Source organism: Euleptes europaea, chromosome 19 (genome assembly GCF_029931775.1).
Source record: "Euleptes europaea isolate rEulEur1 chromosome 19, rEulEur1.hap1, whole genome shotgun sequence".
In the NCBI taxonomy this organism is placed as follows: Eukaryota; Metazoa; Chordata; class Lepidosauria; order Squamata; family Sphaerodactylidae; genus Euleptes; species Euleptes europaea.
The window spans coordinates 21,017,796-21,038,070 of NC_079330.1; the positions used below are offsets into that span (position 1 = coordinate 21,017,796).

At 47.1% G+C, this 20,275-nt stretch overlaps 1 protein-coding gene across 1 annotated transcript in view; it reads right to left on the bottom strand.

Annotated features, from left to right (window-relative positions):
• Positions 1–664: 664 nt before the first annotated feature.
• The window catches only part of P2RX1 (purinergic receptor P2X 1), a 45,447-nt gene continuing 25,836 nt past the window's right edge, over positions 665–20,275 (bottom strand). Inside the window, exons 7-15 of the mRNA XM_056864989.1 lie at positions 20,068–20,209; positions 17,056–17,183; positions 16,456–16,546; positions 13,969–14,034; positions 13,706–13,830; positions 12,673–12,742; positions 2,085–2,267; positions 1,874–2,048; positions 665–672 (exon numbers count right to left, since the gene is read on the bottom strand). Coding sequence (XP_056720967.1) covers positions 665–672; positions 1,874–2,048; positions 2,085–2,267; positions 12,673–12,742; positions 13,706–13,830; positions 13,969–14,034; positions 16,456–16,546; positions 17,056–17,183; positions 20,068–20,209 — 988 coding nt within the window. The remainder of the gene's footprint in view (positions 673–1,873; positions 2,049–2,084; positions 2,268–12,672; positions 12,743–13,705; positions 13,831–13,968; positions 14,035–16,455; positions 16,547–17,055; positions 17,184–20,067; positions 20,210–20,275) is intronic.

Here is a 20,275-nt window from a genome sequence, read left to right on the forward strand (position 1 = left end):
CCCCACAACAGACACCCTGTGAGATAGGTGGGGCTGAGAGAGCTCTAACAGAGCTTTGACTTGCCCAAGGTCACCCAGCTGGCTTCATGTGCAGGAGTGGGGAAACCAACTGGTTCACCAGATTAGCCTCCGCCACTCATGTGGAGGAGTGGGGAATCAAACCCGTTTCTCCAGATTAAAGTTCACTACCATCACTCTTAACCACTACACCACACTGGCTACCAGGGTTTGTAATGTTTTTTTTTAAAAAAATTACATCCATATTTCACCCCACCTACCAAGGAGCTGAGCAGTGAATAAGGCCCAGTGACCAAGTGGCAAGCTAGGACAGGTTGAAAGAGAGAAACTGTCCAAGGGAGCTTTCTTTCAGAGCCCAGCAGGAAATCAGACCACCACCGCTTTGCAACGGCTTGGGTAGGAAACAGCTGATTTGTCATGAATCTCCTCCTTGAGCATGTGCCGAGTGCTAGACCCAAGGTTAATGACAAGACATTCCAGAGGAGAGGGTTATCACCCCAGCCAGGCTTAATTTGAGATACTGAGCCGTAAACCTCCACAGCTGCTGTGCACAATAGCCAGCAGGACTCGGGTTCAAATCCCCCACTCTGCCCCGAAGCTCACCGGGTGACCTTGGGCCAGTTATAACGTTTCGAAAGAACCCACCTCACACAGCTGTTGCAAGAATAAAACAGGAAGAAAAAAATCATACGGACACAGCCCAGCTACACTTCCTCAAACTCCTTAAGAGGAAGGCTGAGGTTAAAAAAAACCAGACCCATTCTGAGAATTAAACCTTCACGTGGGCCATCAATCCTATTCAGAACCTCAGCCTTTGACCGGGAAACCCTTAATCCTAATTGCAGCCGACACCCTTCCCGGGCGATGAACCCCGGAGGATCGCAGAGATCTGTCCATGCCACTCTGCCCATCAGCCCACCCACCCCCGTCGACCACAATGCCCGGGGCTCCCCTTTACCCCAGAGCGGTTTCTCTGGGAGAGCCTCTTTTTTCATCATCATCATCATCATCATCATCATCATGTGTGTGTAAAGTGCCCTCAAGTCACAGCCGACGTATGACGACCCCTTTTGGGGGGTTTTCATGGCAAGGGACTAACAGAGGTGGTTTGCCAGCGCCTTCCTCTGCACAGCAACCCTGGTATTCCTTGGTGGCCCCCCATCCAAATACTAACCAGGGCTGACCCTGCTGAGCTTCTGGGATCTGACGAGATCAGGCTAGCCTGGGCCATCCAGGTCAGGCAATAAATAACAACAACAATGACAATAATGATGATAATAATAATGATAATGATGACAATGATAATAATAATGATGATGATAATGATAATAATAATGATAAAAATAATAGTGATTATGATAATAATAATAGTAATAATGATGATGATAATAATAATAATGATAAAAATAATGATGATGATGATAATGATAATAATAATGATAAAAATAATAGTGATGGTGATAATAATGATAATGATAATAATAATGATGATGATAATGATAATAATAATAATGATGGTGATGATAATTATAATAATGATAAAATAATAGTGATGATAATAATAATAATGATGATAATAATAATAATGATGATAATAATGATGATAATAATAATAATAATAAAAATAATGATGATGATAATGATAATAATGATGATAATAATGATAAAAATAATAATGATGATGATAATAATGATAAAATAGTAATGATGATGATGATGATGACAACAACAACAACAATAAGGATGATGATGATGAAAATCTTTCTCAGCTGTTGCATGGATCACAAACCAGGGGCGATCCTCAGCGGGAGAGGGGAGGCAAAACCCCACGAACAAAGCCGGCCGACCTACCCACCTTGTTGTGCGCGGGAGCTCTCCAGCCCAAGGAAGAGCCCTGCGTAGCCGTAGCCGCAGCCGCCGCGCTGCGCCCTCTCCGCAGCCCCTTTGCGCTTCCCGACGCGCCGCCGCCGGCCGGGAGCCGCGGACCCAGTCCCCAGGCGATCCCTCCAATCCGCGGGCGGCGACCGTATCTATTGAAAAGGAGACGCGGCGGGACGCTCCCTCGCCTCCTGGGCGGGCTTGCGGCGGGCGGCGCGATTGGCGGGCGGCGCGGCCGCTCCGCGCCTCCTCATTGGCCCGCGTAACTGGCTGCCCGCGCCGGCCTCGCCATTGGCCAGCCGCCGCTCGGCCGGCTGGTTCGCTCGCGAGCAGCGGCGGCGGCCGAAGTTGCAAAGGGGAAACTGTCGAACCTATAAGGGGGGGGGGGGAGGTGGGATCTGCTTGGGGGGGTGGGATCTTGGGGGGGTGGGATCTGCTTGCACCGACATGCCTGAGTGCCAGTGGCGGACCGACCTTTTTGGGACCCTGAAGCTTGAACTGTTATAGGAACCCCTCTATGGTGATGCAGGGCGGAATTCTGAGCATCCCATACCCAGACAGGACCTGCCCTTGCTCTTCGGGCTCTATTGATCCATTAGCTCCATGCCCTCTTGGAATGCCGCTTCTATGAGGAACGCCGATTACGTTATATCTCTCCCCTTCTAACATATCAATCTAGTGCACTGGTTCCCAACCAGGGGTCCGCGAGAACTAAATTAAGGTCCGCGAAACAAAGTTATAAACCCACAATAAATCAATATTTTCAATTAAAAGTTCTCTGTTATAAAAATATATATTCAAATATTATTCTAAGTTTAATGTTTAACTAACAGTTATGATTAAAGTTTATTTTCAAATTCTCGGGATTTTTATTTTGAGCCTTGGGGTCCCTGCACCGAACAAAAAAGTCCTAGTGGTCCCTGGTCAAAAAAAGGTTGGGAACTACTCGGTGTCTGACATAATGCCTTTTTTTCCACTAAGTGACAAGGATCCCAAGGCTACATTGTCAGTGGCAAGATTTGTTTCGGTCCTTATATCCCTCAACCATTAGATTTACGCTGCTCAAGATCAATGGATCAAGGAGTTGTATTTATTTACTTTATGCCAATAAAGGTTTTGATATTGATATTGGATCAAGGAGTTTCTAAGGGATAAAGGAACTGTTATGGGGCCCCCTTCGCAACCAGCAACAATAGAGCAGGCCATATGAGAGGGGTATTAGAGCATTTTCTACGGTCGTTATTAAGTTCTTCAACCCGTTGGTTTATGATTCAATCACTAAAATAGCCTTATTTTAATAACCAACTCTTTAAAAAAACCCATCAATTTTGTTGGAAAATGCACTTATTTTTTAAAAAGATGCTTTGGGGCCCCTCTGGGATTAGGGGCCCTGAAGCTTAACCTTCATTAATTTCATAGTAGATCTGCCACTGTCTGAACTGGCCCAGCGAGTGTGAAATTTTATTCGGGCCATAGAGTAGGGGTAACTGGGGGTATGGGGGGGGGGAAGTGGTGAATTTCCTTCATTGTGCAGGGGGGTGGACTAGATGACCCTGGTGGTACCTTCCAACTCTATTATTCTATGAAATGCATTACCAGAAAGTGGGGTTGCCAACCTCCAGGTGGGGGGCAGGAGTTCTCCCGCAATTGCAACAGATCTCCAGATAACAGGTGTTGGTTCCCTTGCAGGAAAAGGCAGTTTAGGATGACAGACTCCGGTATCCCTCCCCACTCCAAACTCTGCCTTCCCCAAAAGGGCACCACCCTCAAATCTCCAGGAGTTTCCAAGGCAAGAGTTGACAACCCTGCCAAAAACGGAAATGTGGGGCGAAGAAAGAGATGCTAAGATCTTAAACTCCAAATCCAATTAAAGGGATTTGCGTGCTGAGTGACCTTGGGTCAGTCACACACACAGGGTTGTTGTTGCAAAGCTAAAAGGAAGAAAGAGAGAAGTGTAGTGTCAGCTGCTATGATAGACCAGAACAACACCTCATCTGTAGCTAGAGTTGCCAGCTTTAGCCTGGAAAATTCATGGAAATTTGGGGGCAGTGCCTGTGGAGGAGGAAATCTGAGGAAGGATTTCACCTAGAATCTATGATATACAGTAGAATCTGTTTTATGAAGCTGCCATTTTGTCCAAGGGAATGGGTCTTTGTAGTCTGGAGATCAGTTGTAATTCCAGGAGAAGTCTGGGCCCCACCTGGAGGTTGGCAGCCCAATCTGTAGCCCAGTTCACAAGTTACAGTGAACACATATACAATCTGTGTACAGTGTGCACTTGATTGTTCTTTGTAGATGCGTCGAGTAAGTCAAATTTGACACGTGTGCAGATAAATCCCACATTTACCCAGGGAATGGGCCCTGGTTTCGTTTGTCAGATGAATGCTCATTGGCTCCTCCTTACACACAGGTGTGAACACATACAGGCAGGTTGTATGTGCATTCACTGTAATGTGTGAACAGGGCTGTTTTGCAATAATTAAGCGTGTGGGCTTCATATTGAACTCTGTGCTCCAATGTCTGTTGAAATTAGGGCCAATTTTACACACGCATTCTGTTCTACACCACCTCCTGCTGGGTCGCTTAGCATCGATTCTTGGGGGTGGGCTCAGGGGTCCCCTGTTCAATTCCAGTTACCCACAAAAAGAAAACAGGCAATTATAAAACACAAAAGAACCTTTGCCGAAGGACCCTGGAGTATGCCAGAGAAAGTAATTAGGGCTATCATGGCGTAATTAAGACACGGCAGAGAACAAAAGGGAACGTGCGGTGAAAGCGACACTATCTTTTCCGTTGTTGCGGGTGGCAGATTGTCTGGTACTGCAGTTCCTCTGAGAGAGCTCCTTTCTCCCCACACACACAGAGGAAATTGTCTTCTGCTAAGACAATGCGGATCGTTCCACACACCCGCTTTTCTTTCGAGCTCCTTATTTTGCCAAAGCCCCAAAGGAATGAGATACACAAACCAGCACTGCAGACAATCAGCTGTCTTACTAAAATCCACAAGTATGTCCCCAGAAAACAGGATCTGCTCGAATACTCCCCCCCCCCCCCAAAAAGGTCTGTCTTTTGGTTAAATTATATAAGATGCTAAAGTTCTGTGATTAGAACATCGCCAGACATAGAACTTGACACACACACCCAGCAGCTGTGCAGGTCCCAATCTAGGCCAAGGCACTAGAAGGGGTTAAGAACATAAGATCATGATGGTGAAAAGTTGGTTTTTATATGCCGATTTTCTCTACCACTTAAGGCAGAATCAAACCGGCTTACAATCACCTTCCCTTCCCCTCCCACAACAGACAGACCCCCTGTGAGAGAGGTGGGGCTGAGAGAGCTCTAACAGAACTGTGACTGGCCCAAGGTCACCCAGCTGGCTTCATGCGTAGGAGTGGGGAAACCAACCTGGTGCACCAGATTAGCGTCCTCCGCTCATGTGGAGGAGTGGGGAATCGAACCCAATTCGCCAGGTCAGAGTCTACCGCTCCAAACCACCGCCCTTAACCACTACACCACGCTGGCTCCCCTGGTGGATCAGACCAGTGGTCTATCTATGCCAACATCCTGTTTCGCACAGTGGCCAAGCAGTTGCCCTGGAGGATCAACAAACAAGGCATAGATGCCAAGGTCCTCCCCTGATGCCACCTCTTAGCACTGGTACTTGGAGGTTTATCACCTCCGAATATGAAGGTTTCCTTGACTTACCATGACTAACAAACATTGATGGCCTTCTCCTCTATCATCTTTCATCTCATCAGAACTTGGGATCTAAGCAGGGTTGGCCATGGTCAGTACCTGGATGGGAAACCACCAAGGAAGACGGGGTTAGCTATGTTGAGGAAGGCAATGGCAAACCACCTCTCCTTATCTCTTGCCTTGACAACCCCACGGTCTTGGGATCGCCCAGAGTCGGTTGCAACTTGAAGGAAGATCGGGGTTGCTATTTCGAGGAAGGCAGTGGCAAACCACTTCTCTGTGGCTCAGTGGTAGAACTTTTGCTTTGCATGCAGAAGGTCCCAAGTTCAATCCCCAGCATCTCCAGTTAAAGGGACTAGGCGAGTAGGAGATATGAAAGACCTCAGCCTGAGACCCTGGAGAGCTGCTGCCAGTCTGAGTAGACAATGCTGACTTTGATGGACCGAGGGTCTGGTTCAGTATAAGGCAGCTTCATGTGTTCATGTGTATGTGTTCATCTCTTGCCTTGAAAACCCCATTGTTCTGGGGTCTCCATAAGTCAGTTGAGACTTAATGGCACACTATCATCATCATCATCATCATCATCATCATCATCTATTTGTTATTGTTGTTGTTTTGTTTGTTGTTGTAGTAGTAGTTTATTGTATAAGACCATAAGCCATTACAATCTAAAACAATATAACAGTGTTATACTTGGGGCCATCTCTATGTCCACTGGCAGTTCACTCTTCCCTCTGCACCATTATCAGAAATAGCCTACCTCACAGGGTTGTTGGGAGGGTTCAAACGGAGGAGGACGAGGCATGCTACTCAGAGCTCCATAGAGGAAGGGTAGGATGAATTTGTAGATAACAAAGCCTTGTTGGGATGCCTCCCCCACTCCCCGAAACCCCCTTCGTTCCTAGCTGTCTGCTCAGTTGTCCTAAGGCATAAACGGAACGGAAAATCCAGCTGCTGCCTTCGTTCTCGCCCCATTCCTCATTCATATTTTCCACATCCCACCCCACCCCCCACTCCCAGTTCATCTTCCCAGCCGGTGACTCATTCACAAGCTTCCTTTCACTTCTGGCTGACAGAATATCTGGAAAGTGTCGAGGTTCCATCTGGGTGGAGAATATGAATCAGAGAGGATTTCTCGTTTTTTTAAAATAGCACGAAAAGCCAGAAAATGGCCAGGCAAAGAGAAGAGCAATTCCAGTAAGACATTCATGCAGATGCAGGAAGGGTCCAACAGCAGGCCCAATCCAGAACATTTTGGTACCCTGGTGGAAAACTGGCAAAGATGACGCTTTTCCAGAGGGCTTTGGATAGAGGCTGGATCTGACCTCTGCCCTGGCAATGTTTTTCCATTATTCAGTCTGTTAATCACAGGGTTTGTTTCTGATTTTTATTATGATCCTTTTGTTGCTTTTTATGGTTTTTTGTTGCTTTTTATTTTTTAAAAAATATTTTCTTGGCAATATTCATATCCCACCTTTTCCCCCCAAAAGGGCACCTACAAACAGCAACTCACAAAATAAGCCGTCAAAACAATCCGAAAGAATGTATAGTAAATTTTAAAAACAACCACCCTAGAGGTAGATATCACTAAAGCAAAAACCCATTGCTTAATTACCGCTGCCATTATCTGGAGCAAAATAAACCAGAAACTAACGGGCACCTTTAAGGCAGTTCATTCCAACGAAGGCTTTCATGGGAGAGTTTTGGCTGAAGCGCCTAGAACAGGGAGTCAAACATACGGCCCACGGGCTGGTTCCGGCCCTTTGAGAACTCTTATCTGGCCCGTGAGCCAGCCGAGGCAGCCACCCCCACCCTCTCCAGATGCACAGAACAGCAGGTATCAGCGATACCTTGCAATTTCGTGGCCTTTTGAGCAGTGTTGCTTGCAATCCCTTCCTTTGCACGTTAGAAAAGGGCAAGAGTCCAGTAGCACCTTAAAGACTAACAAAAATATTTTCGGGCAGGGTGTGAGCTTTCGTGAGCCACAGCTCACTTCTTCAGATAGCGTTGGTGTGTCCAGCCGCAACTGGATATTCCTGTAACTGACAAAGCAGGTGTCATGCCATGCCTATTATGTTTTAAATATGGTGGGTTAGTGTTTAAGGCAGTGGTTCCCAACCTTTTTTTGACCAGGGACCACTAGGACTTTTTTGTTCGGTGCAGGGACCCCAAGGTTCAAAATAAGAATCCCGAGAATTTGAAAATAAACTTTAATCATAACTGTTAGTTAAACATTAAACTTAGAATAATATTTGAATATATATTTTTATAATAGAGAACTTTTAATTGAAAACATTAATTTATTATGGGTTTATAACTTTGTTTCGCAGACCTTAATTTAGTTCTCGCGGACCCCTGGGGGTCCGTGGACCCCTGGTTGGGAACCAGTGGTTTAAGGGAAACCATTGCAAGTCCTTTCACCCCCTCTGCTGGTCAGGGTCTGCTATTGCAAGGACAGGCCCACTTCCAGGCAGGATCCCTTCGTTTCAACCAATACTTTCCTTCACAGAGAGGCCATTGATGCATGGCTGTTTCCTCGCGGCCACCCCGCCGTCTACTTCGGGGCTTTGCTTTGATTATGCTCACATTTTTGGACCGTCAGAGATCGCCTCGCTCTCCCTGCGCGTTTCCGCACGCTTTGCCTGCGTTTTCGGGATTCGTGTTTAGCCCGCATCCAGAAAGCGTGGGGGAGAGAGCTGTGACTGTCCCAAGGTCATCCAGTTGGCTTCAGGTGTAGGAGTGGGGAATCCAACCTGGTTCGCCGCTCCTAACCGCCGCTCTTAACCACTACACCACGCTGGCAGTGTCTAAGGCATCACATCTCTCTCTCCTCAAACCCTGCCCGCCCCAAGCACCACCCAAAAATCTTCAGGAATTTCCCAAGATGGGGTAGCCAACCCTACCCGGTTCAAAAAATTGTCTTTTGCTTGCCTTTGCAATGCAGGGGAGTAGAGAAAGGAGCAATTGCAGAAACAGAACAGTCTGCAGTATTTCAAAGATCGCAAGGAGGACTCTTGCCAGGATCAGGGCTGCTAATCCTCCCCATATACATTCTTCAAGCCTTCTAAAAGGGTGATGTCATCATACAGGATGGTGGGAGATCTGTGGAAAGATTTTTTTTACCCCCAAACTTCAAAAGTAGCTGAAGAGAAAGGGGGAGGAACACTGGGACGGGAAACAGGTACTCGGGGAGGGGTTATTTCTCAGGATTAAATTGGATCTCCCACTATCTAGGTTTTATTTTATTTTATTTTTAGTTAAAAGCAGTTGGGGGTCCTTATATTGGATTGACTCAGGGAGGGAGGTTAATTGTTTCAGCTGTGCCATTTTCTATGACAAAATGCCCCTCCATTTCCTCTGCAAAGAATATCATAAAGAAATTCATAAGGCGATTGTATATTTTCCTCCTACAGTTCAAAGAACAGCTGGGGGGTGTTTAGATAGAGTTTAAAGTTGGATTATTTTATGCTTTGGAAACTAGCAGAAGCACTTTGAATCAGACAGTGTGGCATATAAATCTTTTTTAGCCGTTTTCATGGTCTGCTTCTAGCCAGAGGACTGTTTCATGGATGTTTTTCTCATCTGCTCACTGTTATGACATGCAGTTTTTATGGCCCTAGCTTGTTTTGAATATTATTAATTTGTGTTTTTGATTTTGTCGTATTGTTTTGACATGTGAGCGGACCTGAGCAGGTTTAAAACAATAAAACATCCTGCAAGGGACATACCAGCAGATGGGATGCCAAGTCAAAGTAAAGCCAGATGAGGTCATACCAAAACTAGAGGTTTATTTCATTCTTTTTCTTAAAAAATAAAGTATATTATTACAAAATAACCCTTGGCGATTTTGCTCCCCCCGCCCCCGATACATGCAACAGGAAACGGTTCTCAGTGCTGTTGAGTAAAAGGGGCAGTGGGGGTTGTGTCTAGGAAAAATGTGTCTGCCCGCGTGTGAATGTTGTCCAATTATTCGGTTGCACAGTTAAGCGAGCTTGTGGAAAAGAATTTAAGATGAGCCCTGCTGGATCAGACCAAAGTTCAAGCACGTAATCTGACATCCTGTTTCCAACAGTAGTCAACAAACGGCCTCATGGAAGCCCTTCCTTTGCTACCTTCCCCACTCCCGCAACTGGTATTCAAAGGTACACTGCTACTGAGCGTGGAGGTTCCACTTTGCCATCTTGGCAATAGCCGCTGATAGATTTATCCTCCAAGAACTGGTCTAATCCCTTTCTAGAGCCACCTAACCTAGTGGCCATTTTTGTATCTTGTGGCGGTGAGTTCCATAGGTGAATTATCCACTCTGTGAAGAAGTCTCTTGAACCCCAAATTTCAATATTATGGGAGAAGGAGAAGAAGTCTCTCATTCCACTTTCTAAGCACTCAGCACAATTTTATAGGTAGCAAGACCTCAGGCCCACCTGGAGTCCCAATGTAATAGACTTCTTTCACGTTCCTCCTTTTTTCTTAAACAAAAAATCCACAAATATTTTAACCTTGCCCTGAAGGAAAGACACTTACAACCCCTGGAACATTTCCGTTAATCTTTATAGCATCTTTTCCAGCTGGGGGTTTGTGTTTCTCAAGCAGAATTGCTCTGCTTCTCAACCAGTGCTTTTTACCTGGAAGCTGTCGACCTGTTTGTCGTGAATTGCACAACTGCACAGCTCCAGAATATGACCAGAAAGTTCACACAGGTCAAAGTCCCTGCATGGTAGCCATCGGCTAGTGTGAATCAGTTCCTGCACTTCCCATAGAAACACCACTGTGTTCCCCGAGGCAGCATGGTGCAGTGGGTAGAGCCCCAAACTAGACCCGTGTTCATATCCCTGCTTTGCTGGGAAGCTCTCGGGCCGGTCCTTTTCTCAGCCTAACCTACCTCACAGGGTTGTTGCGGTGACAAAGTCGAGGAGGAAGGAACGGCACACACCTGCCCTGAATGGTATAGGCTTCCCTTGGAAGAAGGGAAGGGTACAGATCTGCTGTACAGATAAGATCGGCAATGTCATCAGCTTACTTCATCTTCAAACACTGTTTATGTTTAAAAAGAACAATTTATCCAAAAAAATAATAATAATCTTCAAACTTTGCTTGAGGAGAAGACTTCAAATTCCACCGCAGAGAAGGGCAGTAGGTGTTGAACTCTTGCTTAGGCCTTTAGCGCTTTCTCGGCGCTCATGGAAGCTGCTCAAATGGTTTCCGAGGACTCCACACAGCCCCTTCTCCCCGTCCCCCCAGAGGAGACAAAAGTCCAGGAGAAAGGCAAATCCAGTCCGCATTCGTTCAGGCTGATACGAGCCGTTTGCAGCAGATTGGAGGAGGAGGGAGAGGAGGATGACGAAGACGAGACGGGGTTTGTGTTCAGTGCAAATCCTAAAATCAAGAAGAAGGAGAGCGATGGCTAAAGCAAACGCTGCCGGCATCTATCTGGCATTTTTTAAAGTCAAAAAAGTAGCACTGGAAGCACTCACAAAACTGCCCAAGGAAACTCAAGGTCAACCCGGATGCTGGAATGTCCCAGATCAGGGCATTTTTCTTTCACAAATAGCTCGGGAGAACCAGGTGTAGATCAGGACTGCACGGCCAGGCAAGGGAGGGGAGCTCTCTGTTACCATTAGGGATGTCAGCCTCCAGATGGGGCCTGGGGATCCCCTGGAATTGCAGCTCATCTCCAGACTACAGAGGGCAGCTCAGCTCCAGACTACAGAGAAAACGGCTGCTTTGGAGGGTGGACTCTGTGGCATGGTACCCCACTGAGGTCCCTGTCCTCCCCAGGCTCCAGCCCCAAATTTCCAGGAGTTTCCCGACCTGGATCTAGCACCCTCTAACTGCATCGTCTTCCATGTTTGTTAATCCACTTTTCTGCCATGCCTTGGACAGAGCTTTCCATCTGTTTGCATTGTTTTCCAGTTCTGTAATCCCAGTCTTACTGATTTTTTTTGGATGCCTTATGCTGTCTGAGCAAATTTCATATATATATATTTAAGTATTTTACAGTCCACTTAGCGTCTCAGTGAGAAAGGTGGGCTATAAATTAAGTAAGTGCGTACATAAATAGATGGCTCAGTTGAGGCATCATGCAAAACCATGGTTTAATCCAAATACCTAACTGAAGATGGGTCACTCCGCTATAGGGTTCCCATTTGCCTGGTTATGGCAGGCAATTGCTCACTAATTAACCGGGCTGCCCGTCGACCCTCAGCCAGTTGCGGGGTGGAAGCAGACCAGCTGAAGGGAGGGGAGCGATCTGCGCTTCCATAGAGTTTTTGGAGGAATGTGCTAGAGCATCCTGCGCAGTTTACCTCTTCCAGGGTAAACTCAGAAGTGATGTCATCATGTTGCACGTGCGGATCGCCAGCCCCAGCCCCACCTCCAGTGGCCAGAGGGGACCTGTCAACCCTACACCGCTAACTGCGGTAAGATAAGGTATGTCAAACCAGGACTCTAAACTGTGGCTTGAAAAGGGGTTTATTAACCACAGATAATCTTAACTATGACTTTGAGTGGTGAGCGAACACAGGCATTCAGGCTTAATCAAGATTTGTCTGCCCCGGCTACAGACTGAAGGTGCTAAGACCAGCACGTCAAGGCAAATCTGGATTTAATTGACCACCCAAATCCTGGTTTCATAAACTCGTTAAAATAAACGATCGAGCAACGAAGTCGACACCATGTAACGAAAACAGCAGAAAACCACAGCAGCATCGTAAAAGACCGTGGAGCAATACAGTGGAATACTCTGTTGAGTTTAAAGACCCCCAGAACAAAAGCCATGTCGTTCTGGAACCCCAACACAAGCCCTCTCTTCAGTAGACACTTATTCCACGCCTGAAGTAGGAGAAGGCCTCCAACAATGATCTCAACTGCTGGGCGCGTTCATATGGGAATGAACCTAGGTGACCGCCTAGGACAGCCTGTGGAGCTAAATCAGCCCTATCCTCAATAGTCCTGTTCCCTCAATAGTCTCCACTGTTCTTTGAATCCCAGTTGTTTAATGCAGAAAGCACACTTTCCCTATTTCAAGCGTCAGAAGAGGGTTTTGTTGTCATTCAAATTGGTATTATTTTAATTGCCACTTACTCTTTCATTGAGAAGCATTTTCCTGCCCTTGCAAGTTGCACATGGAGGAACTGACGGCCTCTTCTTTTCGCTGAGGAGGTTTCCAGAGAGAGAAGTGTTTGATTAAAAAAAGGTAAAGGTCCCCTGTGCAAGCTCTGGGTCATTCCTGACCCATGGGGTGACATCACATCCTGACGTTTCCAAGGCAGACTTTGTTCGCGGGGTGGTTTGCCAGTGCCTTCCCCAGTCATCTTCCCTTTACCCCCAGCAAGCTGGGTACTCATTTCACCAACCTCGGAAGGATGGAAGGCTGAGTCAACCTCGAGCCGGCTACCTGAAACCGACTTCTGTTGGGATCGAACTCAGGTCTTGAGCAGAGCTTGGACTGCAGTACTGCAGCTTACCACTCTGCCCCACGGGGCTCCTAGTGTTTGATCCCAGCATAATTCTCAACAATAATGGGTGAGCTCTATTTGGCAAAAGTGATGTTGGTCTAGTTGATAAGGAACCTGCTCAAATTCTCCTTGACCAAATTGCTCCCTAGATTTGGGAGTTCTGAATTACTTGGCCTTGCTTTCCTGTGATATACCTATGGACATTAGATTGAACGGTCATTGTAAATATGCCAAGTGGAGTCCCAATTTCTATGTTCCAGTCTTATGCATATAAGAAAGTACTGATCATATTATATGTGTATGTTGTTATAGTTTCATGGTTGTGATAGGTTATAGATAGTTTAGTAGTAGTGAAGTGTGTTTTTAGAGTGGTATTTCGGCTTCACAATATATTGGTTTAGCATCCAGTACCTTGTGTGATTTATTTATATGACCTGGGGTCATAGTTCTGTTCTCTTCAGCTAAACCTCCAGGTACTAGCTGGAGATCTCCTGCTATTACAGCTGATCTCCAGCCGATAGAGATCAGTTCACCTGGAGTAAATGGCTGCTTTGGCAACTGGACTCTATGGGATTGAAGTCCCTCCCCTCCCCAAACCCCGCCCACCTCAGGCTCCGCCCCAAAAACCTCCCGCCGGTGGCGAAGAGGGACCTGGCAACCTTAGTGCTGAGTGACTACTGACCGCTTTGAGGGAGTCCGGCTCCGCATACTTGAACTTCTTCTGCTTGTAGTAGTCGCGCTTGGGCAGGAAATGCAACAGAAGCAGGTCGCAGAGGACGGAAGCCTGCAGTCGGACACATGCAAACAAAAAGCAGAATTGAAATGAAATCTCTCTCCTCCTCCTCTTGACAAGCTGGCACAGTTGCTGGAGCCCACAAGCACCACTGAAGTCACCCCCAGGAATACCAGGGTTTGAACTTACCACCCCGAAGATGCCGATCCCAGAGCCTATGGTGGTCATAGTCGGAATAATGTCAAATTTTCCTGCCTGGAAGAAATCACAGGTAGTAAGCAGGGTTGCCAGGTCCCTCTTTGCCACCGGCGGGAGATTTTTGGGGTGGAGCCTGAGGAGGGTGGGGTTTGGGGAGGGACTTCAATGCCATAGAGTCCAATTGCCAAAGCGGCCATTTTCTCCAGGTGAACTGATTTCTATCGGCTGGAGATCAGTTGTAATAGCAGGAGATCTCCAGCTGCTACCTGGAGGTTGGCAACCTTAGTAGTAAGGTTGTGGATGCCAGGTACCAGAAGGGAGGAGGAAGAAGAGGAAGAGTTGGTTTTTATACCCCTCTTTTCTTTATCTTAAGGAATCTCAAAGCAGCTTACAATCACCTTCCCTTCCCTCCCCACAACAGGCACCTTGTGAGGTAGGTGGGGCTGAGAGAGCTCTGAGAGAACGGTGACTGGCCCAAGGTCATCCATCAGGCTTCATGTGGAGGAGTGGAGAATCAAGCCTGGTTCTCCTCCTCCTCAGGGAGGAGCCCAGGACACAGTACATGTTAATATTTTTTTGTTTCAGTACATTGTTATCCCACTCTTCTTCCAAGGAAGGGCAGACAGGTCTACCCTGCTACATTTTACCCTTACAACAATCCTGTGAGGTAGGTAACAGAAAATGATTGGCCAAGATCACCCTTGGCGGAGGATACAAACCTAGGTCTCCTAGATCTTAGTCCGACACTCTTATCACAGCATCGCGCTGGGTTAAGTGCTGTCAAATGCAGGCCTGCCTGTTATATCAGGCGCCCCTTTTCATACTCTCTGCCAAAATCTTATCAAGGGAGCTTTTGAAGGCACTCAAAGATTTATCAACTGATTTAGCTGGTTGGTTGATCTCATTGTGTGCTCTTATGTATATAGTGCTTTGCCAATAGCATGTTATTATCTTGCAGTTCTTTATATCACAATGTGATTCCCTTCGGCGTCTTTGCAAGCCACCATGGAGCCTTTCTGTGAGAGATTTTTTTAAAAATGAATACATTTCCAAAGCTGAACCCCTCTCCTCCCTTATTTTCCAAGATCCATTTTCAGGATATTTCACAGTAATGTTTTTGCTTGTTAATATCATTGCACATTAATCTGGAGAAAATTTTTAAAACCCTTTATGGGGATGAGCGGGAAGGAAGGCAGCGTGGTATAGCCCGATCTCGTCAGATCTCAGAAGCTAAACGGGGTCAGCCCTAGTTAGTATTTAGGCAGGAGACCACCAAGGAGTACCAGGGTTGCTATGCAGAGGAAGGCACTGGCAAACCACCTCTGTTGGTCTCTTGCCTTGAAAATCTTACTGGGTTGCCATAAATTGGCTGCGACTTGACTGGACTTTACATGGCGATGGGCTCTGATTGAGTGGTGGAGCATCTGCTTTGAACGCAGAAAATCTCAAATTCAATCTCTGGCATCTCTTGTTGGAGCGGTGGAGTCTGATCTGGAGAACCGGGTTTGATTCCCCACTCCTCCACATGAGTGGCGGAGGCTAATCTGGTGAACCGGGTTTGTTTCCCCGCTCCTAAACATGAAGCCAGCTGGGTGACCTTGGGCCAGTCACACTCTCTCAGCCCCACCTACCTCACAAGGTGTCTGTTGTGGGGAGGGGAAGTGAAGGTGATTGTAAGCCCGTTTGATTCCTCGTTAAGTGGTAGAGAAAGTCGGCATGTAAAAACCAACTTTTCTTCTTCGAGAATCTAAGGTGGAAGGTGATGGGAAAGACATCCCTGCCCTTCCACCAGAGTAGGGCTACCTGGAAGAAGCTGCCACTGTTTGTGGGATGTCAGCTTTCACTCCAAGCCGACACAACTAAATACATCAACTAGACTAGCAGAAGTAGGCAAAAGCACAAAACAAAGACAGAAGGAAACCAAAACAAAATGATCTTTATATACCATGTGAGACCAGGGGGGACAAAATATGAATGGTGTTCATGGAGGTGGCACCAGGAGGACATGGCTAGGGAGGGAGTGTTTCAACCTGGGCACCCTTATCCTGTAATTTCCTCTCTTCCAAAGAATGAGATACACAGAGAAGAAGGGGATGCACAAGTGACAATACTAACTGACGGGCAGCTTCACAGAGGCAGATTTTCCTGCGGAGATCTGTCATAAATAGGGTTGACAGCTCCAGGTTGAGAAATACCTGGAGATTCTGGCGGTGGAGCCTGAGAAGGGTGAACTTTGGGGAGGGGAGGGACTTCAATTCCATACAGTCCAATTTCCAAAGTGGCCATTTTCTCCAGGAGAACTGATTTCTGTCGCCTGGAGATCAGTTGTAATAGCGGGAGGTCTCCAGCCACCACCTGGAGGTTGGCCACCCTCGTCTTAAAGACTGTTCCAGTCATGAGAATTCTGGCATCGCAGAGCCCCTCCCAATGAATAAATACACCCCAATGGAGAATATTATTTTCCAAGGCGAGCATTACCTTTCCATTGACCAGGATATCAAAGCGGATTCCAAACACCTTGTACAGGGTCCTTACGTCACTCCCATTTTCTCGGTAATATTTGGCATATCTTTTCAAAACAAAGGAAACATTTGTTAGACTGAAGCTGCCTTCTGCTGAATCAGACTCTTAGTCTATCAAGGTCAGAACTGTCTTTAATGACTTCCAGTGGCTCTTTGGGGTGGGGTCTCAGGCTAGGGTTGCCAACCTCCAGGGACTAGCTGGAGATCTCCTGCTATTACAACATATCTCCAGCCGATAGAGATCAGTTCCCCTGGAGAAAATGGCCACTTTGGTAACTGGACGCTACGGCATTGAAGTCCCTCCCCTCTCCAAACCCTGCCCTCCTCAGGCTCTGCCCCAAAAACCTCCCACCGGTGACAACGACAGACCTGGCAACCGTATCTCAGGCAGAAGTCTTTCACATCACCTACCACTCTATCCATTTAACCATAAATATTGGGGGGGGGGGAATTGAATCTGAGACCTTGTGTATGCCAAGCAGATGAGCCATGACTATACTCCTGATATTAATGGTAGCTGAAGTATTGGAGCTGAATAAAATAAGAGCCACCTTACCTGAAGTTGAAGCCAGGAGAGAGGTTATTATCATTATACAGTCCATGGAAATTGTAAACGGGGATACAGTGCTTCACGGGCCAGTCAAGGTCACAATCCCAGCTGATCGTGATGCCAACGACCCCACCCTGCCCAAGAAAAAGAGCACAGCCTATCAGGGATCCTATTAGGGTTGCCAACCTCCAGGTAGTAGTTGGAGATCTCCCGCTATTACAACTGATCTCCAGCTGATAGAGATCAGTTCACCTGGAGAAAACGGCCGCTTCGGCAATTGGACTCTATGGCACTGAAGTCCCTCCCTCCCTAAACCCCACTCTTCTCAGGCTCCACCCCCCAAAACCTCCTGCCGGTGGCGAAAAGAGACCTGGCAACCCTAGATCCTACGTTTGTTTGTTGGTTTACAATATTATTGTGCAGCTTTCCAATCAAGAAGAAGTAGTGTTGGTTTTTATACCCAGCTTTTCTCTACCGTAAGGAGTCTCAAAGCGGCGATCAATCGCCTTCCCTTCCCCTCCCCACACCTTGCGAGGTAGGTGGGGCTGAGAAAGTTCTGAGAGAACTGTTATTAGCCCAAGGTCACACCCAGTAGGCTTCATGTAGAGGAGCGGGGAATCGAACCCAGTTCTCCAAATTAGAATCCACCGCTCATGGGAAGCCCGCTGGGTGACCTTGAGCCAGTCACTGTTCTCTCGGAACTCTCTCAGCCCATGCAGAGTCAGGCAATGGCAAACCACCCCTGAACGTCTCTTGCCTTGAAAATCCTATGAGGTTTCTATAAGTTGGCTGCGATTTGACAGCGCGCACACCCAAACAGACACAGACGTAGGCACCAGCAACATGATGAAAGGTTGTTTTAGTAAAAGAGGTGTTTCCTCCAACTCTCACTTAACTCCACTTGCCCTCACCCATGTAACCAATCTGACTTGGCTATGTGGCAGTTATGTAGGGTTGCCAACTGGTGGGGGCGGAGCCTGAGGAGGGCGGGGTTTGGGGCAGGGAGGGACTTCAAGGCCATAGAGTCCAATTGCCAAAGCAGCCATTTTCTCCAGGGGAACTGATCTCTATCGGCTGGAGATCAGTTGTAATAGCGGGAGATCTCCAGCGAGTACCTGGGGGTTGGCAGCCCTACTGTTATGCCATAGTGTTCTTGGGGATCACCCGGATGACTTATCCAAGAAAAGGAAGCAAGCTTTTACCAAAAGGGGTGGGGGAGCTGAGCTAAAGCAAAAATAGATAAGGAAACAAAACCGAAAACAGAATGAAGAAAAGATGAGTATTTTCACAATCCAACAGCTCTCACCGACACGAATCACATTCATCTGCATACAAATATCATTGAAGGCAAATGAAACAGAGAGAAGAGGAAGCACAGGAGAGGGAAACCGTATAAGAGGAGCTTTATTGGATTTGACTGAGTCCATCTACACATTACCCTGACCTGGATGGCCCAGGCTAGCCTGATCTCGTCAGATCTCAGAAGCTAAGCAGGGTCAGCCCTGGTTAGTATTCGGATGGGAGACCACCAAGGAATACCAGGGTTGCTGTGCCGAGGAAGGCACTGGCAAACCACCTACCTCTGTTAGTCTCTTGCCATGAAAACCCCCAATAAGGGGTCGCCATAAGACGGCACTTTACACACACACACATCTACACATTATGAAACCCTCGTGTTTGTTGGGGGTGACCCGAGGCCTTTGCATCAGATGTTCAGTGGGAGTTTTGTGCCTCCCAGATGCTCCCATTTCTCCTCACAACCACATTGTGTGGGCCAAAGTGGCTGCAGCTATCCTCCCCCACCCCACCCCAGCATAGTTTTAGGTTCCTTGAACAACCCTGTGGAGCTGCTGTTGGTACTTTTTGCAAAATCATGTTACTTGCATGGCTGCATAGAAATTTTGCAACAAAGACCACAATGGATCCATGGGGGCAGCTTTTGTGCGCGTGTGTGTTAAGTGCCATCAAGTCACTTCCAAGTCATGGCGACCCTATGAATCAATGTCCTCCAAAATGTCCTAACTTTGACAGCCTTGCTCAGCTCTTGTAAATTGAGGGCTGTGGCTTCCTTTATTGAGTTCATCCATCTCTTGTTGGGTCTTCCTCTTTTCCTGCTGCCCTCAACTTTTCCTAGCATGACTGTCTTTTCCAGTGACTCTTGCCTTCTCAGAATTTGACCAAAATACGATAGCCTCAGTTTAGTCATTTTAGCTTCTAGGGTCTGTTCCGGCTTGATTTGATCTAGAACCCACTGATTTGTTTTTTTGGCAGTCCACGGAATCCGTAACACTCTCCTCCAACACCACATTTCAAAGGAGTCTAGGGGCGGCTTTTAGGAAGGGAAAACGGCATGGGAGGGGAAGCTGAATCCGCTTCTGCCAGGGTGCTATATGGTTACGAGGGGGAAAGGACACACCCCTAGGTCTGGGAGGCACAAAGCTCCCACGGAATGACTGATACAAAGACCTCAGGTCACCCCCAAGAAACTCAAGGGCTTTGTAACATGTTCTGCTCCAGCGTCCTTTTTTTTAACAGGGGCTGGCCAGATGCTTCTGGGATGCCCAGAAGCAGAACAATATATGTCCCTAACATCTGGTAAATGAATAAACATTTTGCTGCTGTGGCTGAAATACTGTTGACAGAGAGGGGCATTTTTCAACTCTGCTGAAAGTGTACCCGAAAGACAATGACCACTATACCACCAGCGTAATGTAGTGGTTAGGAGTGGTGGACTCTAATCTGGAGAACTGGGTTTGATTCCCCACTCCTACACATGAAGCCAGCTGGGTGACCTTGGGCTAGTCACAGTTCTCCTTGAGCTCTCTCAGCCCCACCTACCTCACAAGGCGCCTATTGTGGGGAGAGGAAGGGAAGGCGATTGTAAGCCGGTTTGATTCTCCTTAAAACAGGTAGAGAAAGTCAGCATATAAAAACCAACTCTTCTTCTTCTTCTTGATTTGACTCAGTCCTGCTCTTCACCGATACCCTGATGTCCACATCTATCAGACAAGCTCTCACCTTCTGAGCCAAAGTAGAAAATGCTTGTCCAGACTCCTCCACAATATATCCCAATTCGAACACAGGGCACAACGGATCTCGGACTTTGTGATAGGTGCAGTTCCTGAGGTACTGCTTGGTGACTCTCTCCACGAGGTTGCGTCTGTCAAAAATTAAGAACCCAAGTGCAAAACACAGGAGCAGACTCCAGACATAACACGACCCCCCC